Source organism: Gobio gobio, assembly GCF_949357685.1.
Source record: "Gobio gobio genome assembly, chromosome: 13".
NCBI lineage: Eukaryota > Metazoa > Chordata > Actinopteri > Cypriniformes > Gobionidae > Gobio > Gobio gobio.
Window position 1 is genome coordinate 47,101,664 of NC_137106.1, and position 25,556 is coordinate 47,127,219.

A 25,556-nucleotide genomic window follows, 5' to 3' on the forward strand; every position below is an offset into this window, starting at 1 on the left:
TTAATGCTAATCGCTGAAGTAACCCTTCATGGTTCAGCATACCAAGACATTTTGGACAATTTCATGCTTCCAACTTTGTGGGAACAGTTTGGGGACGGCCCCTTCCTGTTCTAACATGACTGCGCACCAGTGCACAAAGCGTCGCTCCATAAAGACATGGATGAGTGAGTTTGGTGTGGAGGAACTTGACTGGCCTGCACAGAGTCCTGACCTCAACCCGATAGAACACCTTTGAGATGAATTAGAGCGGAGACTGAGAGCCAGGCCTTCTCGTCCAACATCAGTGCCTGACCTCACAAATGCGTCAACAATTCCCATAAACACACTCCAAAATCTTGGAATGGGATGTCATTAAAGATTAATGTGCATGTAAAGACAGGCGTCCCAAAACGTTTGGCAATATAGTGTCCGAGTGAAGTAGCTTCTGGAACAAGAACAAATGTAGGGCGGAGCTTGATTTTGTCCGTAGGGAATTGATTGAATGGTCAAATTAATTGAATTGCATTGTTTACTTCATTTTTATTCATGTTTTTAACAGTTTCTTTTTTTGCGAAAAAGACTACACTACTATAATGACAAAATCAAGAAATGACTAAATCATAAATCTGTTTATTTTGCAGACTTAAAGCTAGGGATGCACCGAATCCAGATTTTTGGGGTTCAGCCGAATACCGAATCCACTGGTTAAGATTCTGCCGAATCCGAAACCGAATACCGAATCCTACTCCCATCCTCAGTCCATTATCACAGTAAACACATTAAAGAAGTAAACAACGTCCACAGCAGTGTCACTCATTTTATTTTATTTTAACTGTAAAATGGGCATAGGCAAAGATCTCTCTATCATCCAAAATAGAATAGGCAACATTAGGATGACCGTCCTGAAGTTGCTGCATTTTGGCTAATGTCTGTAGATTCCCTCATGCACAACTCGTATTCTTTCGGATGTTTCATACAAATGTTTTAACAGCGGTGATGTTGTGTATTGTTTAGGGTCCTTGCCACCACGAGACAAATCGGCATTGCAAATTGAACATGTAGCTCGACTTGAATCGCCTTCTTTTGACTGAAAGTGATGCTAAACAACACTTTTTCTGCTCATGAGTTCCATTTTCACTTTCTCACAGCCGACTGCAGTCGAACGGTCCACCCTAGTGAACACCTTCCCGTAATCAACGGCGGCATCATTACGTCAACTGCGTGTAGTGCAAACCGAACCCCGACAAAAAGCCCAATATTCGGCCAAATCCGAATCCTGAATTCGGTGCATCCCTACTTAAAAGCACAAATAATTTTTCATGTTGATTAAATTTTGCTATTAATTATTTCTAGTTTAGTAAATATGTAAAATAAATAAATATTTCATTCTAGTAATTTTTATGCCTGCTTTTTAAATTAAATGGTGTAATATCATATTAGCTTTACATCAGCCACCCTGGTCTCTAAAAGTCTATCAAAAAATCCATATTGGCGACCACTAGTAAACATTACCTTTTGAAAGGATGCCACCCTAATGACAGCTTCTGTATAATTTGTTCTTAAGAGTGAAGGAATACATCAATTAAAAATGACTTTAGTAGATTATATTCAAGAATAGAAGGCGTCAATGACCTTTGGATGCTCTAACAAGGGGCAAGAATGGGATGGTGACTCTGATGGCACCAAACAGGTTAACATCAGCCATCTTCTGGAAGTCCTCAGCTGTACTCCACTCCGTCTCTCCCCAGTCACTGATGCCAGCATTATTTACAACAGCATGGAGACCTGAAAATGTACAACAATATAGAGAGAAAAGGGGCATTTAAAGGGTTTTTTGTTTGAATTTTAAAGAGGCTATATTACACCCTTTTACAAAGCCTTTTACAAAGTTACTAATATATGCTTGGATGTTCAAAAAACACATTCTTCCACATATTCTCCATTGTTGCAGCTCCTCTATGCCCAGTCTGTCAGTAACGCTCTGTTTAGTTCCTGTCTCTATGAAGCCCCTCCTTCTGAAAAGCACACTGTGCTCTGATTGGTCGGCTGGAGCAGTGTGTTGTGGTTGGTCAAGCTCTTCGAGAGTGTTTGGGAAATGTCCCGCCCCTTACCATAACCACCAGTTTCAACACACTACTAACTCAACAGGCCCCGGCCCTTTATTCTGCGTATTAATTTTTTAAATGAGGAATATTGTGATTAGGCCTGTCACGATTGGTCGATACAATCGACTGCGTCGACGCAGATAATTAGTCGACGTCAATATTTTTAATCGACTGGATAAGTTGGGTACGATATGAAATTGTATTAGTGCCAGTACTTTCAAAATGACAGCACTCTAATAAGAGCAGTATTTCTTAATGTGTGACAGCAGGAGTGAGGACGTGTGTGAGCTCTGCTTCTACTGTTCACTAAACAATGGAAGCAGAACAGTCAAATATATACGCGCAGCTCAGGAAAAAGAAAGCAACAGAAGTGCGGCACGGCCGGACTCTGACCTGAAGCGCGCGCAGCCGCGCACAAGCCTTTCACTCAGACAGATCGTGACGCCAGTTTCGCGGATTATTGGGTATGAATGGTAAAAAACATGTAAAAATGCACATCCTGGCAAGAGTCGGAAATGTCTTTAGTGAACGCATACAGAGTTGAACGAGCTCTTAAAGGGCCGGACCTAATATTCTGTGTGAAGCAGGGTAGGAACATGCCGGACAAGTGAGTTTTTAGGGGTTTTTTTAACCCAAAAACAATGAATAGTAAGTTCAGTCATATTATTCAATTACTTTTACAATTTTTTTCCCATGGTTTCGATCGGTATTGAGGTATTTTAGTCTGGTATCGTATCGAAGTCCAAATTTTGGTATTGTGACAACACTATTCTATATAAAAAGTATTTGCTGATATTCTCTTTTTTTAATGTTGGTTTACAAATTTTTACCTTTTTACTCTTTTAGTTTTACATTTTGTCAAGGGCTTGTTTACATTTACACTTGTTTTATAGTACACTACTGAAAGCCAACTTTGCAAGTTAAATTAAATGTTTTTAAGTAAAATTGTTGAAAATTATTGTGATAAATTAGTCGATAGATTAATCGATAAATTAGTCGATAGATTAATCGATATAAAAATAGTCGTTAGTGGCAGCCTTAATTGTGATGTGTTGATTACCGAAGCAATTTCAGGCCTACAATGGAGGCGTTTCAGGGAGTTCAGAAACAGTGACACTGATATAGAGAAGAACTCCTGTCAGGAGGGGCTTAATGCTCAAACAGCAACATTAATGGCCATTCACACTGAGAGCGTGATTATGCAATGTGAATGTACGTCGCGATGACGCTCTTGAATCGAAACAATAGATCCCTATGGAGCCATTCACACTGGGCGCAATTTTTTTCACACTGGGTGCGATGAAATGAGCCCTCCAATTAGATTTGAGCTTATCCGAGCCGCTGCTGTTGCCAAAAAGTGTGAGAGTGGTGGCGCTGTTTTGGAAACCTGCGTAAATGCCCAAGAAAAGTATTCCGGAAGAGAGAAGAGAATGGATGTTGAGTGTTATTGGTGTCAGAACAGATTTATTCCTACATGTTCTTTATACAGATGATCATTTTATATTCATTTCCACTGAATTATGCAATCTAAAGAGCTTGAAACAGCATTGTGCGTGTCGGTTATGAGTCAGAGAGGTCATAGGCTCTGTCAATCTTTTATGTGATCATAACTCCTGCCCTTCCGAATGACAACGTTGTGTCCTCGTTCAGAGTTCCACTCATAAACAACTGAGAGAAACATTTCTACAGATGAAACATGAAGCCAAATAAATATGATTACTACGATATATGTTCTGTGTGTGTTTTTCATGGGGCTCGGGGTATTTTAATATCAATAAAGATTGAGAAATGCTTACATGAGAAATGCTATGCAGGTGTAGCTTCCAGTTTATTATAAAACACTACAAATAATGTACGTCTGCCCATTATTTAAAAAGCAGTCTGAAGTTATTACACGCACTCCATGATGGTTTCTGAGTAGTATCGTGCAGCGTGAATTAGCTCAAGGCAATCGATTGTTTCGCATTCAGTGTGAAAGCTCTGTTCGTCTGCGATTCGCTTGGCTTTATCGTGTATTTAAAAGGGCCTTTACATACTAAAGAAAGCTGAACATGTAAAAAAAGCATAATAGGTCTTCTTTAAATAATCTTTAATAAAACGATTTGAAGTGTTAAAGTTACCTTTCTCTGGCAAGTTTGCTTCCACAAAAACTTTGGCCAAGCTTACATGTTCCTCTTTGGTCACATCCAGCTGGAATACCTTCATACGGTCAGAGCCTTCTTCAACCAGACTCTGAGCTCCGGGACCTTCAGGGTGTAAACATCCAGCAAACACCGTGAAGCCCATGCTGTCCAGTTTCTTTGCAAGGTGATGTCCAAATCCACTATCGCAACCTGTTATTAACACTGCCCGGCCAACTCCATCCGACAAGTCATTTCCCGCCTGGTGTACTGCGTAAGCCAAGAGCATGAAGCAGATGACCAGAGCAAGATATATGCATAGATGAAGATCACCCAACCAGTTGTAAGGAATGAGCAGGATGGGCACGCTGAGTAAAACTGGCTCCATTATGAATTAGGAGCTCACAGAGACAAAACTCTGATTGAGAAACCTAGGAATTGACAAAACAAGGAAAATAACAGGTAAAAATTACAAGCCAAATAAGCGCGGATATCCAGATGGATAAAAGGGTGAACATTTTTGGGTGAATTACCGGTATCCCTTTATTTATTAACCTCACAATTATTAGCAGTTGCATAAGAAGATATAATAAAGATTCAGAAACGTTACATGTGTTCTTTTTTATTTTACTTAGATATATCCTTGAGGTATCTGTTGACATGCAGATGTTGTGGGGACTCTCCATATATGTAATGGTTTTTATACTGTACAAACTGTATATTCTATCCCCTTACACTAACCCTACCCCTAAACCTACCCATCACGCAAAACTTTATGCATTTTTACATTTTTAAAAGAACTCATTCTGAATGATTTATAAGCTTTTGTACTCATGGGGGACCTCAATTTAGTTCCTATGAGTCTGTGCGCATTCAAGTTGAAGTCCCCACCGGGATAGAAAAACATGCCCACACACACACACATGAAAAAGATGAAAAAGATTGCACTTTACCATAAACAGGTCATGCAAAAAAAAAGACAGATTGATCCACTGATTAAGAGCTGTGATCGGTTCATTTACTGTAAATTACAGGGAGTGATCAAAGATAACCAGCAGATAAACAGATACAAAGGTTCCAATGTGAGGTTTGATAAACATAATCCATGGTTTATTCACAAGAATAATTTAATTATGTAATTTTTTTTAACCTTAATTACCTTTTTATTCCTTTAAGTACAGAAAAACAGTAAAGAGATTTGTGTCCTAAATATCTTAAAGGTGGTTTGTTCAGAATTAAATGCCACATAGCTCCCTTTTAAGTTAGGGCCACATAAAATGCTTTTTATTCTGTTTTATGATTTATTATAAATTTATATAAACGTTGACAATTTAATCAAGCTTTTATAATGCAAACACACTAAAGCATAATTAATTTACAACAAAACATTGAATTTAATTTTTTTTTTGTCCAATAAGATGCTGCACAACAGAACTGTATACATTTAAAACATGGATGAAAAAATATCTTGGTCGTGTTTCTTAGAAATAATAAATATTATTATTTTGAGAACTTACATTTTAAAATACGATAGTGATATATTTATATATATTTTGTCGTGAATATCTTATAGTTTCAGTGTGTATTTGACTGTCGTTTTTCTCAAATGTAATGGTGAAAAGCTTGTGAAGTGACTGTCAGAGCAGCTCTGGACAGGATGTTCACGTGTTCATGTTCTCATATATTGAGATGCAGATGCTGAAAACACTGCAAGCGTCACGTGTGTGAGTTTGTGTTTCAGAGGAAACGGCGCCGTTTATTCACACTATGGGGCTCCAAATGGTTCGTTTGGCAATTTGCTGTGTCCAGACTGTTTCCATCCAATGGGCCTTTTACCGATAAAATGGTGTGTGTAATGACTCCTCCCTAAAAAAAACGCATTGTTTCATAAATTGTTGTATCGCTAAAAAAAACTGCCTTCAAGTCATTTCCATACATAATTTCACTTTCTCAAATTATATTGTATCTTTCGTGTCCCAAATATTTGTAAAATGCAGAGAGTAATAAGACTGAAATTTCAATAAGACTGAGACCTCAGAGTAAGAGGCCTATTACTATATTAGGAAATATGAATCAGACAGCTGGTCTGACATGACTGTAACTGCCTTTATGTGATGAAGCCCATGGGTTTGGACACAGGGCAGCTCATTTGTCCTGTATGCAACATTTTAGTATCCATAAAAAAGATTGGTACAGTAAAATGTTCAGTCATACAGAAACAATCTTTAAAGTCCCAGTGAACCGGAAGATTTTATTTCAGTGCTGTGACGCATTTCCAAGCGAAACGTAATATTGAATAGAGGGCAGGGTTTTACTTCAGCGCTCCTAACGGACTAACGGTTGGAGGGGAGTGGTTAAGGATATTCAAACCCAAGCCGTCACACAGTCGTCATCGGAAAGGGAACGCCATTCAAATGATTTTCAGATTTTGATTAAAGATAACCACGGCAAAAATTTTTATTATGCGTATTAACTTGCACGGATTAGTTGTTCACCCCAAGACCTGTAATGTGGACTAACAAAGTAAATAAGATCGATTTTGATTTCATGAGGACTTTAAAGGAACACACCGACTTTTTGGGACTTTAGCTTATTCACCGTATCCCCCAGAGTTAGATAAGTCCATACATACCATTCTCATCTCGGTGCGTGCCATAACTCTGTCTGACGCACCCACCGCTAGCCTAGCTTAGCACAAAGACTGGAGGTAAATGGCTCCAGCTAGCCTACTACTCAATAAGTGACAAAACAATGGCAACATTTTCCTATTTACATGTTGTGATGAAGACCGACGGAAAATGAAAAGTTGTGATTTTCTAGACCGATATGGCTAGGAACTATTCTCTCATTCCTGCATAATAATTGAGGAACTTTGTGCCGTAACATGGGTGCAGCGGCGCAATGATATTACACAGCGGCTGAAAATAGTCCCCAGCACGCTCTCTGTGCAAGCAGGTTGTCACGTTGGTTATGTTGATGAAAGTTAATAAAGGCTTTCTGAAGCGAAGTGATCTGTTTGTGTAAGAAAAATATCCATATTTAAAACATTATAAAGTAAAATATTTAGCTTCCACCAGATCGCCTTCCGTATTCAACTTACGGAAAAAGTGTAGTGCCTCTCGCAGTTGAAAATGCTTACACTACGTCTAACGACATTGCACACCAGTTACGCTTTTTTCCCCATTCTGGCGGAAGCTAGATATTTTACTTTATAAAGTTTTAAATATGGATATTTTTCTTATGCAAAAGCATCGCTTCAGAAGGCCTTTATTAACCCCCCGGAGCCGCGTGGAGCAGTTATATGATGGATAGATGCACTTTTATGGACCTCAAAAACGAGGCAACAATTCACTGCCATTATAAAGTTTGGAAGAGCCAGGGCATTTTTAATATAACTAATATAAATCATGGGCTAATTTTCATTTTTGGGTGAACTAACCCTTTAACAATTTTACAATTCGTTTCGAGCTTTTTGGATTCAACTGACTTTATTTTTATTTGTTTTAGATAAAATTATTTTACATATTAATAAATTATATTTATAAAATTATTACCAAGTGTCACGTTTGTGATTTTCATTTGTCAAGTAGCCAGATCCTTCCCATGAAATTGTGATTTTATGGCATTTATTTTATTTATTCAGATACAGAAGTGATATGTTGTATATTTTACTGGTCTTTGTGTCAGTATTAGAAACTCCAACAGCCTTCCTTCGTTTTTCAGACGCTGCATTTTTATTTTTGATGAGTCGCCGAGATTTTAAAGGCGCTATATTTTCCTCATCCATTTTGAAACAAAACTTCCGTATATTATTAAATTGTAGGCACCATACATAAAATATTTTATTAACAATTGTCATGTTTTGTTTTACTTACACTGAACAAAATTATAAACGCAACACTTTAGTTTTGCCCCCATTTTTCATGAGCTGAACTCAGAGATCTAAGACTTCTTCTATGTACACAAAAGGCCTATTTCTCTCAAATATTGTTCACATTTTAGAGTGGCCTTTTATTATGGCCAGCCTAAGGCACACCTGTGCAATAATCATGCTGTCTAATCAGCATCTTGATATGCCACACCTGTGAGGTGGATGGGTTATCTCGGCAAAGGCGAAGTGCTCACTAACACATATTTAGACAGATTTGTGAACGATATTGGAGAAAAATAGGCCAAATGTGACAGTTTGTTAATGAATGAACTAATGTTAAATAATGGAACCTTATTGTAAAGTGTGTGACCAAAAATAAAAGTGTTGCGTTTATATTTTTGTTCAGTATATAAACTGTTTAGATCAATACTTAAGCAATATTTAGAAACAGGTGCAGTTAGTTATCGTTTTTCTGATTATTCTGAAGTTTTTAATTTACAAAATTACAAAAATAAGGATGAATGATGTTTGAGGGGCAACATGTCTTATTCTTACCAATAGTAATAAAACAATTGAATATAAAAATGTAATAATATGAATATAATAGATTTAGTGTGCCTTTGAACTACAGAGAAACGGTGCTTTAACTGCAACAATGTCACGCACAGACACTGTCTTTAATAGGCTAATTTGGTCATGTGATGCCACATTTATTTGCGTTAAAGACCTTTTTCGACAAAAAGTGATTCCAAACTAGTTTTTTTTCGACATTTGAAGTATCGACATAGCGCATAAATTCTAACTCCATTGTGTAAAAGGCTCAGCAGAGACTGTACTTCTTTCATCAGCTGAGGAAGTTCAACCTGCCACAGGAGCTGCTGATTCAGTTCTACTCGGCTGTCATTGAGTCTGTTTTAAGCACCTCCATCACTGTCTGGTTTGGGACAGGAGACTACAACGTCCAATCCCCCCATATGCCTGTAAGTGCAATACTCCCACTGTTTAGTGCAATATCTTCTAAACTCAGGAGATATTTATATTTATTCATACCTTTCAAATACTGTAAATATGTTCATAATCTATAAATGTCTATTCTGACTAAATGTAACTGTGACCTTATACTTTTTTTTATACTATTTTCATATTTTTATTCTTAGAATTTGTATTACTATGTTATTGTTGTGTTTGTATTGTACATGTGCACTGGAAGCTTCAGCACCAATAAAAAATCCTTGTGTGTGCAAGCACACATCTCAATAAAGCTCTTTCTGATTCCGATTAAACGGATAAAATGTAAAACATTTATTTTAAAAAATTAATGATAATTGGCATTTCCATCAGCTACAGTGGTAAACATTTTGATTCGCTAAACCTTTTTTCTATTTATAATACAGCTGCTTTAAATTCACATTATGTTTAAATTCTGGGTAACTAAATTTTAACTGACAAATTTTTAAATAGGCTACAATTAAAAACAACAACCAGTTGAGACAATAATTGGGGAGAAATACCTAATTATTAAAAAACAAATTATTATTAATTGTTTGCTTTTATGTTCCTGTAATAAGTAGTGTTTAGAAATCATTAGAATATAATTAAATAAACAATATGTTAATGACTGGCATTTCACACATAGTCAATGAAAACACAGTTCCAAACAGCAACACAGCAGAACAATTTCAATTGTCTAAAATGAGTTGTGTATTAAATATATATTTGTTTTTTAAAGAATAGGTTTAACATTAACCATTAAGCAATGTTAATAGTGCCTTGCTGCCATCTACTGGCGGTTTTACTTTTATATCTTAACCTAACTAAAATGTCAAATGACTTGGGGGCAATTTTAGGAAGGTGACGATATTCAGGATATTTGTCTTCCTTTCATTTCAGCATTTACAACTCGGCTTAGGCTATATGAGTTTTCTAGAAGTTCACAGAACGATTTTTATTACATAGAAATTCAGAATAAAATTGAGCAATGTATCCACTCTAGTGCTTTTTTTCATTATAGACCCTTTTCACATTTCCGGGTTTCTCAGAGCAGAAGTCGTCATAGTTGGGTTAAATATTATAGCTGTGAATGAGAGAATACATTACATTTTTTGTGTGCCCATTTGCCCAAATAGAAAAAAGAAGAAAAAAAGCCACAATAGTGATTTCACAACTTTCAAAAAGAGGGAAAAAACAGAGCGAGTTTGATAACAGCAGTGAAAAGAGAGAAAGATGTTCATTTTTACCGTCACTCCCACAGACGCTGTATTAGAAACACCCTCACAGCAGCGGTAACTAGTTTTTGTAATTTGATGCAAAAGTAATACAATACAAAGTGTTATAAATGTACTTTTTTTTAAATGAAAATACAAAAAACGTTGCAGGATTAACGATATCGATGACCGTTAAAACGCCTCATCGCAGTCTGTGAAAAGGGTCTATTGTATATATCCTATCCCCATGCAAGTTCACTCGTAATTGATATTGTAAAATAATTCAAAGCTTTTTACTGTTGTGAGATTATTATTTTTATTTATTTTTTATCACAAACCTAAATAAAGATATGTTAAATAACTTCTAATGTGATTTTATCTGCTGCTGAACATTACTTAATCTAATTTAATAACAGCTTAAATGATCAAACATACTAGCCTACACTGTTGCTGTGTCAAATAAGACAAGCCCATCATATAAGCAGCTGTAGCCTGTATAACAGTGTATATGTGCACTAGTTTGAAATTAGCCAAGGCACGTTAAGTATGGCGTTAAGACGAATGTTCTCCACACACACGTTAACACGTCTTTAAGCTTGCCATACACACAGAGACAGAAAACACTTATTAGCTGCACTGACTGGCAGTTGTCGTGTTTATTTCTGCAGTGTGATTTTCACACTTGGGTCCTCTTTAAAAGAACCGAACTCAGACTCCTTTAAGTGGACCAAGAGGTGAACCAAGTGAAAAAGGACCCAGTTCTCTCCACGTTCACACGGTCCCTGAAAGAGGACTCAGATCATGTCTTGGTCCACTTTAGAAGGGATGTGGTCTCAGACCCCTGTTGCTTTGTGGATCTAGTCCAGCTCAGTGTCTGATGGCTGACCCCATGGCCTTCAACATTTTATCCCATTCACTTACATTGTTTGTACCTCAGTAACCAAGATATTTGTTTGTAAAGATTATTATAATTTGTTTAATGACTTTGCTACAAATGCTGTTGAATTGAGTTTCTTTTTACACAAAAATATTGGCTTTTTTTGTCGTTGTTGCAATACTACATATTCTTGCACTAGCTAGATCACATATCCACCTTTGTAAATAACATTTATTTTGATTTGTTTTCCTTGAATCATGTTCATTTCATTGCAGACGTCAATGATAACATCAGCATACAACAAATAAACAAGGCAAATAAAATAAATATGCTAATTAAATAAACAGCTTTAAATTTTCCAGGTAAAGTATAGGAATGCCTAAAAATAGCATGTAAGAAATGGAACAATCGCATGAAAAAAATAAAACTGCATATTCTTCACTTCACTGACGTACTCCCATGATTCTTATATTAGGCTAGTAATGCAGATGTTTACATTCACTTAAGACAAAACCACCTGTTTATGTGAAACATTTGTGGTTTTGACACTTTAAAATAAATGCAATAAGACGCTAAAGATTCCGTTTAGTACACGCGCAGTGACGGCTGTGCGTGTGTGCGCTCGTAACACCATTTTAAACTGGCAAGGCGCGCTGCCGCGTCTCTCACACAGAAATTGTAACAAGTGTACAATGTGAACAAATAATTTGTAGATATTTGCAAGAAGCAGCAGCCCTGATAAACAACAGCCGATTTGTAAGCCTAGAGCGTTTTGTGTTCAGATTGTGTGTTTTTAGCGAACCGTACCCAGACCACCCCGGTTCGGTTCGCTTCAAAGGGGTCTGAGATCGTTGAGTGTTCACACATGGGCCAAAAATCACGTGAATCGCCCTCAGACCCCTGAAAAGGACCAAGTGTGAAAACACCCTTAAGTAGTTAACAAATCCATGCGGACTAAAAGTGCCCAAAGCTGAGTTAAATTATTTTATGCTTTTTTCCCCCTGAATCTGGCCACAAAAATTCTGAGAACATGTACTTTTATATTGCTCTTCAGGTCACTTACTCACCCCCTCCTTGTTAGCTTTGCTATAACAGGCTTAAACTAAATGAGAATGTGATTGCTTCAGTGTAGGCCTCTGAAAGCAGCCTTCAAATATTACTTTCAGCTGAATGCCTCGTTTGCTCTTCTCTCCTCCCGAGTGCTAATTAAATAATTACAAACACTAGCGCGCGCTAGAGAGCCAGAGTTCGGGAGTCGGCTCGTTTAAAATCGATTCATTTGAACAGTTTTCCAGCTAGGGCTGTGTCCGATATATCTACACTTGAATGGGGCACTATTTGAAGGGACAGCCATTTGTAGTGGTGTAATCTTATATCACAACATGAATCATTTTATTTCATGATAACGATATTTATCACATTATAGTCAGTAAAAAAAAAAAAAAAATCAAGGTTAATTGAAATTTGATCATTCTTATCACCATGATTAATACCATAAGTTAGAAAACAAATACTAAGGAAAAAAGGAACCAACCAAGTCTATAACCAAATACTTAATACTTAAAGACTTACGGCTATTTTCAAACTTAAACATTTCATATTTTAACCCTGGATATTGTTTGAATATGTTCTGATTCTTTATTGTTCAGTCACACACTTTACAATAAGGTTCCATTATTTAACATTAGTTCATTCATTAACAAACTGACAATGACAAATACTTCTTAAGTATTTATTAATCTTAGTTAAATGTAAATTTAATAATTTAATAACACATTATAATCAAAAGTTGTAACTGTTTTATTAAATGGACCTGAGCTAACACTAACAGTTGCTTTTTTTAAACGTTTAACGTTATCAGAGAATAACAACTTCTGTAAAAAATGTAGCTATTCGCTCTTTGTTAATGTTAATGCATTAACTAGTGATAACTTATTGTAAAGTGTTACCTATTGTTCTTTATAATTCTTTTGCACTTTAATCAAGTTTTAAATATTTGTTTACTCTATACATTTTTGTGTATTGCTTGTATTTAAATGTTCGGTTCTTTTTGTTATAAAAAAAGTTATTAAACCTGTTATTGATACAATCTACGTGCAGTCAATGAGCTCACAGAGACGAGGAAAGTCAGGAGAACAGGAAACAGGAACTTTCAATATTAAACGTCTCGGTTACATATGGTAACCCTCGTTCCCTGAAGGAGGAAACGGAGACGTACATCGAACGTGACCGACTGAAAGGGAACTCAGGAACACAACGGACACGTACAACATAAACGAGAACCGACAAACACTGAGGGAAAACTGAGAACTATACACAGGGCTAACGAGGTGATTAACAGGACACAGGTGATAGAAATAACTAATTATACAGACTGGGGAGAAACTAGGTCACAGGGACTGAACTAAAAACACAAGGAATACGGCAGACAGGGCATACATGTAACATTAGCTCCCCCTCCCGGAAGGTGCGTCCTCGCGCCGTAAACAGTCTAACAGAGGAGGGTGGGAGGGGGCTTTTAAGGAGGGCGTGGAAACAAACTGGAGAAAACAAAACAAAGAAAAACAGTCCAACAGAAAGAACAAGTCCATGGGGACGTGGAAGGAGGGAGGAGCCAGTGCGGAGCCTGGAGCAGGAGCCAGATGGTGCACCAGAGACCAGCCAGGACGAGGCCCCAGGGCGGAGTCGATGGTGGGAGGAGCCATGGAGGAGACGACTGGGAGGTAGACGACACCCTGGGGACAACCAACGGAGAAGGAGCCTCAGATGTAGCCTATGAGCCCCCGCGAAGCAGATGGTCCTGGAGACCGAGGTGGCACCGCAGCGACGAGCACCTGAGGTGGAACCGGGGAACCAGAGGACAGCGGCTGAACTGGAGGGACCGAGGACAAAGGCAGAGCTGAAGGGAAGGCGGAGCCAGACGAAGCCGCAGGAGAAGGCAGGTCGACGACTGACCAAGGCGGAGCCGGAGAGACAATGGAGCCCGGAGAAGCCGTATGACCGCTGGTTTCCGGTGGAGCCGAGGGAGGGAGGGAGGAGCCAAGTGGGTGCCGAAGAGTCGACGGGCCGAGGCGGAGCAGGGGGCACAGAGGCTGGAGGCCGAGACAGAGTAACCTCAGTGCGGGACAGAGCTGGTGGCCTGAAGACACTCGCCGTGTCCACCCAGCGTGTGGATGAAGCAGAGGGGCGGAAGGACAGCAGTGAAGGGAGCACTGAGGAATGGACCGTCAGAATAGGTGGGAGAGGGAGGCTGGGCGGGAATTCTTGAGACTGGAGATACAGGGGGCGCTGGAGAGACAGAGGGCGCTGGAAAAACCTCTCCAAAAAGGTCTATTAGGTCCACCTCAAAAACATTCCTTAGCTCTTCCATGTAGCTGCCAGTGACATCCTGCAACTCATCCACTGCGGCAGTGTTGTGGGCGGGGCTTTCCTCCCAGCCCTCGAACTCCACAATAACTCCCTCAGCGATGTACGGCGTTGCCGGCTCACGCACCTGGTCAGACCTTGTTGGTGGTCCGGGCTCCGTGGCGATGACACACTCCGTCCATGTCCTCAGTACGGGCTCGTCATTCATGGTTGGCCGGTCCCCACAGTCTGCGGGAGGCTTGTGCAACATCTCCGCTACATCACTCGCTGGTGGTGGTTGGCTGGTCTCTGGCAGTGGTGGAGTGGGACTGGTAACGCTGTCCTCCTCAGCGGGGCCGATGGTAAATGGCGAGTGGTTATTTACCAGTACCCACTCCACGAATGCGGCGAAATCTTCCGTTGTACCGCCCGCTGGTAGACAACACAGAGCGAGCGGTCCGGGAAACGGGTAAGGCACGCAAGCTGTAGAAAGTCCCGAGTGTGTGCTTCCAGCGGGCGGTCTGCTCCAGGCAGAGAAGCTGAACTTCGGGAAGGGCCATGGGAAATACGGGGAAAACTCAAACAAAACAAAGGGAAAAAAACACAGCAAAAAACTGTTTAGATCGGTTCTTCTGTTACAATCTACGTGCAGTCAATGAGCTCACAGAGACGAGGAAAGCCAGGAGAACAGGAAACAGGAACTTTTAATTTTAAACTCAGGAACACAACGGACACGTACAACATAAACGAGAACCGACAAACACTGAGGGAAAACTGAGAACTATACACAGGGCTAAAGAGGTGATTAACAGGACACAGGTGATTGAACACAAGGAACACGGCAGACAGGGCATACATGTAACAGTTATATGACACCACTTTTTTTGCAACTATTTCAATATCGTGATAATACCGTATACCGTGATAAAAGCTTCAGCAATTAATCGCAACATGAAACCAACATTTGATACCGGCACATGCTTACAAATGATACGTTTTTGTGACTATCACAGTGACACTCATGTGACGTTGCTGTGCTGCGCAGAGACGACAGTCCAAAAGCTCTACTCGTTGACAAATTTCTACTGGTTATTCGAGTCTAGCTGGATATGGCCCACCCCTAGTGGACGTTTTCGAGTCCACTGATTCAATCCCATAATGCACCACAATAACGAGTGTTCAACTGATGTATGCTCAACAGCTAGAGAATTCCCATAATGCACTGTGATGTTTGTGTTGAATGAATTCCCAAGTCTCGCCAGATGGCGCCGCAGCGGAATCATCCCTCCATACGTTTTCCAAACCGCTGGTCCAATGTGGCAGCAACGTAATATCAGACTGGTATAAATTCCTTTTTTGATTGATTATTAAATTGAATGATTATTACATTTTGTCTCAAGTAACTTTGCAACTACATTAGAGTATTAGTAGACTGTCTGCTTAAAGGGGTCCTATATTGCCCCTTTTTACAAGAAAATAACATAAGTCTCTAATGTCCCCAGAGTGTGTATGTGAAGTTTTAGCTCAAAATACCCCGCAGAATTTTTTATAGCACGTTGCAATTGTCACCTTTTTAGGGTGAGAAAAAACACGTCATTTTCGTGTGTCCCTTTAAATGCAAATGAGCTGCTTAAAGAGCTTGTGTTAGCAGCTCTGATTATCTCGCAGACAGGCATTGAAACTGTTCAGCCTTTTATGTTCAAACCGGAGTCGGACAATGATGGAGAGACTCAAGAAGAAGAGACAACATGTAGAATGAGACAGGACGTTTCTGAAGGGTTAGTTGATGAATTTATGAGTTAACTATCTTTAAGTCATTGATTAGCATCACAGGTGGACAAAGTACACAACTCCATTACTTGAGTAAAAGTAAAAATACTATTGGTTAAATATTTCTCCATTACAAGTAAAAGTTGTAAAGATAGATTTTTACTTAAGTAAAAGTACAGAAGTACTTGCTTTTAAAAGTACTTAAGTATCAAAAGTAAAAGTAAACACATTATTTTATTATTGTTGCATTGTTGTATGAATGCACGCTGTTCCATCATGGTGGTTTAAGCCAGTCATGCTCCATCTGACATGCTAGCATATCTCATTTAAATGCTTGCTTAAAAGTTACAAAGCTCTTATCAAAGTCAAAATCATACTAGAAAAGAAAGGTTTCTACATTGTGTTTATTTGACAGGATTATGTAAAAACATATATCTGAAAGGACTTCAGTTAACATTATTATTAGCCCAACTATGCTTTTGCATGCTAACTAACATCATTGTCGAACATTACCTATGCGTTAGCGCTCTATCCACAAGGCTATGGCAACTTGGTGGGTAAATCTATAAAAATTAATTTTTTTCAAAGAAGAAAACAAATCATCCACTGACTTTCAAAGCGGCTATGACTTTCTACTGCGAGGGCCTTGATAGAAAAGTAATGGAGTAAAAAGTAAGATATCTGTCTTTCAAATGTAGTGAAGTAAAAGTCATACGTTTCCAGAATAAATACTACTCAAGGAAAGTACAGATACTCAAAAAGTGTACTTAAGTACAGTACTCAAGTAAATGTACTTAGTTACTGTCCACTTCTGATTAGCATATTCTGTCAGGTAGGGATGTCACAAGTACCGGTACGTCGGCACCAAGTCGGTACTGAAATTATAAAAATGTGACGATACCAGCATTTCTGTAGTACTGGTAGTACCGACTCTGAGTATATTCTGTACCCGCAGCTGCGTTCAGTGGCTTCTGTGTTTATCTAAGCGCAGGACTCCAGACTGTAGCCCAATACTAGTGTCTGTGGATATTAAACTACAAAATACTATTTAAATATTACTCCTGTATGTTCTGCGTCTCTGTGTGAATGACGGGGCGCAGAGGCGCGGGCGGGAGCACACGTGTGACACTCGCTCGCTGTCTTTGTAGTCTCTGCCGTATGTCACTATATGAGGACACAAACGCATAAACCGTCAATTCATGAGAATTTACCGTTTCATTTGAGAAAACTGTCATATCATGAATACAGACACTCAAAGCTCTTCAGGCTATACTTCACGCTATACTGCTGTAGCATATAGAAGATTTAGCTACGTCTCTATTTAATAATAATAATTATGCCTAGATGGTTGATTATTTTTTTTGATATATCTTTTTTACAATGTTTACTTTTAAACAGCATACAGCCTTTAAATGTTTATGTATTATTTACTTGCAATGATTATCATCATAAATAATAAACAAATTTTTTTTGTTGTTGAAATAATTAAATAAAATAAAAAAATAAATAAAAAAACATTTAGCTGTGGTACCGAAATTGGTACCGAGTACCGTAAAATTTTGATGGTATCGGTACCGACTACTGGAATTTTGGTACCTTGACATCCCTTTTGTCATGATAATCTATAAATCGCTGCTGTGGGAACTGTTGTAAGATCCGTCAGAGCCAGAGAATATCTGCTGCATGAAGATAGAACAGGTATAGTTTAGTTTAATTACGTTTATAAGCCGTTTTGTTGTAGTCCTTAAAAAGTGATTTTCTTTAAAAGTAAATATCTTTGAGCATCGTAACTTTGCAGATGTTGTTTATGCTCAAACAGCAACATTACACACCAAGTTAAAAAAGTGAAATCAAAATCAACCACTCCTTTAATATCTGCCCTGGACGCAATTATTATAATAATTTTTTCTCTCTCAGAATGTCTGGAGGGGTAAATCGGGCATAAATTGGCCTGAAACTGTAGTCTGAGCCTGGCTTTAAAAATACAGCGGGAGCGATTAGAGAGCAGACGGTTCTGAATGCTTTTGCCCAATTTGGCACAAATATCGATTTCGATCTTGATACAGAATCCATTCGTTTGTATATATAGTTTGTCTTTTTTGCACTATTTTAAACTTTTCTTGGGTTAAATTATATTTGCTTGCATTCATTAATATTCACTTGTGTGAGCTTATATAAGTATCATTAAAAATATTAGGTTGTAAGTTATTAACTTTTTAAAATTTAAAAATTTAAAGAAATCTAGTGTTTGATCATGTCTACGTATTTATTCAAATGCAAAACCTAAAAATAAGTAAGAAGTTATGATCTGACTAGATACATGTATATTTATTAAAAAGCCATACAAGCACCTAGTAGGTAAACCATGTTAAAATGATTATTTTTCCAGCCACAAAATGACTCTAATTTGCCTCTTAGCATTGGAATTTAACCTTAATTACTACACTAATTGTAATATAAATAATAAAAAATATTTTAAGTGGTCATTAATGGACCAATAGTAGGCCTATTTAGTACCAAAAGATATCCTCAAAAAATCCAATAAATATTGTTAAACTAAAATATAGAACATTTATTTAATTGAAAAATAGTTCAGGTGTATGATCACATTTGACCACCAATGAGTATGCATGTGACCAATTTGTAAGGAATACCTGAGGGCTAAATACAAGAAAAACATGAATGTAAATGTTAACAATGTTGCACCTCCATCACTCTCCATAATAAAATGATCCTGTAAATATGGTTGACGTAATAAAAAAATTGCACAACTGTTGTGTATCTGCTTAAGCCATTCAAATGCATTGACATAGCGCTGGTTTGTTTAGAAGCTCCGTGAACCACGTGAACGCGTGCGCCGCCGTGAGATGAGAGCATGTTGCAAATCTGTTTTTCAACGCCTCTGGCTTTAACTGTTATGCCACATTAGCGCCAAAACACTATTTATTGTTTGAATTTCGTATTCAATTTTAAAAGCTTAGACTTTTTTAATATCAAAAGCAGGTTTGGCAGTTTGGCGTGAGATTTAAAAAAGTTAATGAATAATGACGCGCAATATGTGGCGGCCGGTGTTGATTCAGTGGCGCACGCTACTAATTAGTCTATGTGTGGGAAACACTGTTTTGGATCGCTCTTGCGGTACTTTGATGTCATACACTGATGAGCCGCTTCAAGTCGAATACACTTAATAATTCACTCTTTCATTCATGTCGTCTGTAAGGGGTTCTCGTTTGATTTGAACTCTTATTTTGTTTTAACAATAGCATAAGCACCAATTTAATGTTCTTTTAAATTCACAATTAAAACTTACAAAGCTGCCGGGCTAATTTGTCTACAGTAGCCTACTAAGTCAGAAGGGCTACTTTTCAATTTTTTTAATGAACATTATGCAAACATGAAGGTGTGTCATCGAGCTCAATAATTGAAGGTAAACAATAACCATGTTTGTCTGTAATAGAAATGTGTATACTGTCTTCTGATTATAGCCTACAAAGAGAGTGTTTTCATGTGTAAGCATGAAAATTGGTTATTAGGAAATAAATTGGGATTATTCAGGACTGCTAACACTCAGACACAAGTCACAGCCTGTTTTAGGCTGCCAAAACAAATATCACGCCACGTTATAGTTATGAAGGGGATCTTGGCTCTTTTCCCCTACATCTCAGTCCTGCCTTGTAGAATCTACTGCTGCACGCTTTTGTGTTAAACGCTCACATTATTCTCAGATGAATTACGAACATATAGGCCTAATTCGTAAACTTTTTCATAATAAAGTTTGGTTTTAAACCTAGTTTAGCTGATACTCTGCCGATTTAGGGCTGGATTTACTAACAGCTTGTGTCAGTGCAAATCCTTTTTTGGCATTAAAAAAGTGGTCTCAGTATACACTCACCTAAAGGATTATTAGGAACACCTGTTCAATTTCTCATTAATGCAATTATCTAATCAACCAATCACATGGCAGTTGCTTCAATGCATTTAGGGGTGTGGTCCTGGTCAAGACAATCTCCTGAACTCCAAACTGAATGTCAGAATGGGAAAGAAAGGTGATTTAAGCGATTCTGAGCGTGGCATGGTTGTTGGTGCCAGACGGGCCGGTCTGAGTATTTCACAATCTGCTCAGTTACTGGGATTTTCACACACAACCATTTCTAGGGTTTACAAAGAATGGTGTGAAAAGGGAAAAACATCCAGTATGCGGCAGTCCTGTGGGCGAAAACGCCTTGTTGATGCTAGAGGTCAGAGGAGAATGGGCCGACTGATTCAAGCTGATAGAAGAGCAACTTTGACTGAAATAACCACTCGTTACAACCGAGGTATTCAGCAAAGCATTTGTGAAGCCACAACACGCACAACCTTGAGGCGGATGCGCTACAAAAGCAGAAGACCCCACCGGGTACCACTCATCTCCACTACAAATAGGAAAAAGAGGCTACAATTTGCACAAGCTCACCAAAATTGGACAGTTGAAGACTGGAAAAATGTTGCCTGGTCTGATGAGTCTCGATTTCTGTTCATTCAGATGGTAGAGTCAGAATTTGGCGTAAACAGAATGAGAAAATGGATCCATCATGCCTTGTTACCACTGTGCAGGCTGGTGGTGGTGGTGTAATGGTGTGGGGGATGTTTTCTTGGCACACTTTAGGCCCCTTAGTGCCAATTGGGCATCGTTTAAATACCACTGCCTACCTGAGCATTGTTTCTGACCATGTCCATCCCTTTATGACCCCCATGTACCCATCCTCTGATGGCTACTTCCAGCAGGATAATGCACCATGTCACAAAGCTCAAATAATTTCAAATTGGTTTCTTGAACATGACAATGAGTTCACTGTACTAAAATGGCCCCCATAGTCACCAGATCTCAACCCAATAGAGCAGGGGTCTCAAACTCATTTTACCTGGGGGCCGCTGGAGGTAGACTCTGGGTCAGGCTGGGCTGCATCAAGTATTACACATAAAAAGTGTTTCAAGTATTTCAAAAAAAGTAGCAAAACTGATCCAATCTTCTCAATCTTTATTATGAACAGTTCTTCCACATGAATGTTTCTTCTGAACATGAACTAAATATAGCCTATAGAAATTAAATCATGTAATATGAAATAATGAATGATTTACATTTTATTTTAAATAATAGACTAATTCACAGCAAGGCCGTAACAGGTCAAACAGAACAGTGAGCGAAATTCTAGGTCTAATTCTAGTTGGGAAATAATCTTTTTGGGACCATTTCTAAACAATATTTGCATTAATTTGCATCAAATATATTATTAGTTCCGATATTCTTCGCATGAGTGAATAAATAGATCCGCAATTTACTTATGAATTCTTTAGTGGTCTGGGGGTAGAATTTTTGTCAACTGTGTCAAAGTTTCCGGGTTCTAATCCGCCCTCATATCGTTTTTCAAAGATGTTCATCAATGATTGTATATTAAGAGCATGGACACGTTTGTGTGCATTTTGTTTCACTGGAAAGAATACAGTCTCTCTCCGCAACGGCATTAAGCGATAGATTGACGCGCTCGTCTGTGTGTGAAGACTGTGCAGTGTGCATGAGCCAAAAGAGAACGTAAACCCCGCCTACTTTGATTTGATTGGCCATCTCAGTCATTTTGACATTGACGAGCACTATTAGACCACATTCGTTTCGACTGTCTGATCAGCTTCGTTCGTCTGTTCCTGTCAATCACGCGGTGTCAACCAATTATATTGCACGATGGAGGGGCGAGCCAACTCTCTCTCTCACACACACACACACACACACACACACACACACACACACACACACACACACACACACACACACACACACACACACACACACACACACACACACACACAAAGGAGGCAGCAAGCGCTGCACACGCAACGATTCAGCAAAAAGGTGCTTTTCAGAGCAACGCGCGGGCCGCACTAACACTAAACTTTGATGTCAAGAAGGGGGCCACAAAATATCATTCTGCGGGCCGCGAGTTTGAGACCCCTGCAATAGAGCATCTTTGGGGTGTGGTGGAACGGGAGTTTTGTGCCCTGGATGTGCTGCCCACAAATCTCCATCAACTGCAAGATGCTATCCTATCAATATGGGCCAACATTTCTAAAGAATGCTTTCAGCACCTTGTTGAATCAATGCCACGTAGAATTAAGGCAGTTCTGAAGGCGAAAGGGGGTCAAACACAGTATTAGTATGGTGTTCCTAATAATCCTTTAGGTGAGTGTATGTCCAAGTTCAAGTGGTGTCATTATATGTCTAGATTTTTTAATATCATGATTAGCCGAAGCAGATGGAGAGTGCTGGGGCCTATACCATGAAGCTGGTTTAGCTGGCTAACCTGATATGTGATTTGCTGTTCACTAGTTGACAGAGAAAGCTGATGATCAGCATCATGGGACCAACAAAGCCTGAATAGATTGGTTTGGTTTTGTCAACTCGAAACTAATCCTGTAACCCTGAGTTTTGTTAAACTACAATCATGGGACAGGCCCCTGGTAACATACACAATATGAATGAGTAAATAAATAATAGGTAGTTGCTCTCGCTTTTTGATTTCAATGTTAACAATGGCTGTGTCCCGATTCAAAGGCTGCATCCTTCAAAGGCCGGGTAGGTTGGACTGAGTGTTGTTAAATGGGACGGTCTAGCCCATGGAGGACTGTTCTTGTCGCCCCAACTGTGACAGCTGCTGTTGATGAGCGACCAGCGTTTTGAAAGTTATATTAAACTGTCTGAAAACCAAACAGGGTCCAAATAATATGTTAACCATGGTTCTACATAAAGAGTATAAACTATAACCGCATAAATCTTTGTTAGATATGTCAACATTTGAACCACTTTAAAAATATATATATATTTTCACATTTGTATCCTTAGATATTTGAGTAAGTTGAAACCCAATACTTTTAAAAGTCTAATTCGGCATATTCTCTCAAAAAGTCCTGTCATCTCTGGCACACAGTAACTCATTTGGTTAGGTACAAACTATCTGCACGTTTGTGACAAGGCTCTCAAAATGGATGCAGGAAAAATGGAGCTGCATCATCTCTCTCTCCAAATAAGGTCCCTGTCGAGTTGCAGAACTCCTCCAATGCACAGGAAAATGCTGAAATTTTTGGACATGCCATTTGAACACACAATGAATTTTTCTGGCATTTTCGTCACCAGTTTCGAAGTTAGTGTGTGTTTCGTTAAGAGTGACAGTTTGAAATCCGATTTGAGCAGCGAGAGCATTCAGACTGAGACGCATCTGTAAAAGTCTGATTGGACTCGCACTTCAAACCACCTCCATTTGTGGTTTGAATACGATTTCTTGCCTTTCAACCAACACAAAATAGGTGTCATTGAAAGGTCTCAACGGACAGAATACAACCAACATATTTCTTCTAGTTAGAGACCAAACTATTTCAAGTATTTGTATGAAAAAGTGCCCGACAATAGCCCGGCTGCTCCCTACATCCGTTGACAACAGCGTATCTGCACTGAACTTCTAGAATTTTCTGCAGTGGTGGAGTTCAGACAGTTCCCAGTTCCCTGCCCTGAACAACCTGACTTCTTTGCATCCCGGCCACGAGTGCACCTTCAGAGAGAACAGTCAGCCTTTGTGGTCAAATTTTGGAGGAGAGATGTAGGCTCCAGAAACCGTCGTTAGTCAGCAAACTTCTGTTCTTCCATGGATGTTTAAAAAACAACTAAATTTTGCAGTATAGCTAGAAAGCCAAAAGTTCCTTGTCATAGGTTCTCTTAATGCTGTGTAGCTGACATTGTGGGAACACCACCGGTGTGACGATTGTCTGAAGACCCTGTACCATCATGCCAATTTATTAGCCAGTGGCGCTATTCTAATGAATATGTCATGTATGTCTCATAAGAGTGCTCGCGCCATCTCCCTTCAGTTGATCAATTGATCTGTTGTTCATCGGAAAGCTTTTCTCATGTTCTCAGCTTCTCAGGTAGAACAATTACCACACCTCTGAAGCCGGCACGAGGAGTTTCCGAAAATGTGTTGAGCCATGGGGCAGATTCATCACAGAAGGAGACACACATGACGGGTACGTGCAATGCCTAGGCCTTTAGCATGCTCAAGCTGCGCTTAACAGCCGTCTTGACTGTCGCCATTGGGATGGTTTGATTGATTTATTGATTGATTGATATCTTTATTTCGAACGTGAGAGAAGAAAAAATAAAATCCAATAATGTTCAAACATTTTAAAAGAAAAAAAGGAAAGGAAAGCAGCAAAGTATCTTACTTTCCTGTATAAACATGCTTCTATATCATGTGCGAAAAGGAGTAGAAAGAAGTAAAACTTATGTACTCCTACCCCTTTAATTCTTGCTTTCCTTTAAATAACATACATATGCCTACACCTACGCATATACATATACATATACACATCTACATATACAACCCCAAATCAGAAAAAGTTGGGACAGTATGGAAAATGCAAATAAAAAAAAAGAAGTGATTTCTAAATTTACTTTGACTTGTATTTCATTGCAGACAATATGAACACAAAATATTTCATGTTTTGTCTGGTCAACTTCATGTCATTTGTAAATATGCATCCTTTCCTGTCATTCAGACCTGCAACACATTTCAAAAAAAGTTGGGACAGGAGCAATTTAGGGCTAGTAATGAGGTAAAATGGTTAAATAATGATGTGATTTGAAACAGGTGATGTCAACAGGTGATTGTAATTATGATTTGGTACAAAAGCAGCATCCAAGAAAGGTCTAATCCTTTAGGTGCAGAGATGGGCCGAGGATCGCCAGTTTGCCAACAAATACGTGAGAAAATTATTGAAATGTTTAAAAACAATGTTCCACAAAGAAAGATAGGAAGAGATTTGGATATTTCACATTCAACAGTGCATAAAATAATTAAAAGATTCAAGAAATCTGGAGGAATTTCAGTGCGTAAAGGACAAGGGTGCAAGCCTAAGCTGAACCACCGTGATCTCCGATCCCTCAGGCGGCACTGCATCAAGAATCGTCATTCATCTATAAGCGATATCACCACATGGGCTCAGGACTACTTTGGCAAACCTTTGTCAAGTACCACAATACGTAGTTGCATCCACAAATGCCAGTTAAAACTGTACTCTGCCAAAAGGAAGCCCTATGTTAACAGTGTCCAGAAGCGCCGTCGACTTCTCTGGGCTTGGAGGCATCTGGGATGGACCATCACACAGTGGAAACGTGTACTGTGGTCAGATAAATCAGTATTTCAGGTATTTTTCGGGAGGAATGGACGCCGTGTGCTCTGGAGCAAACAAGAAAAGGATCATCCA

General features: G+C 38.9%; 1 protein-coding gene across 1 annotated transcript in view; it reads right to left on the reverse strand.

Moving 5' to 3' along the window:
- Nucleotides 1-25,556, reverse strand: part of LOC307136054 (D-beta-hydroxybutyrate dehydrogenase, mitochondrial) — a 39,523-nt gene that overhangs the window by 8,824 nt on the left and 5,143 nt on the right. Inside the window, exons 2-3 of the mRNA XM_079832798.1 lie at nucleotides 4,205-4,635; nucleotides 1,612-1,764 (exon numbers count right to left, since the gene is read on the reverse strand). Of these exons, the coding sequence (XP_079688924.1) occupies nucleotides 1,612-1,764; nucleotides 4,205-4,592 (541 nt within the window). The 5' untranslated portion in view covers nucleotides 4,593-4,635. The remainder of the gene's footprint in view (nucleotides 1-1,611; nucleotides 1,765-4,204; nucleotides 4,636-25,556) is intronic.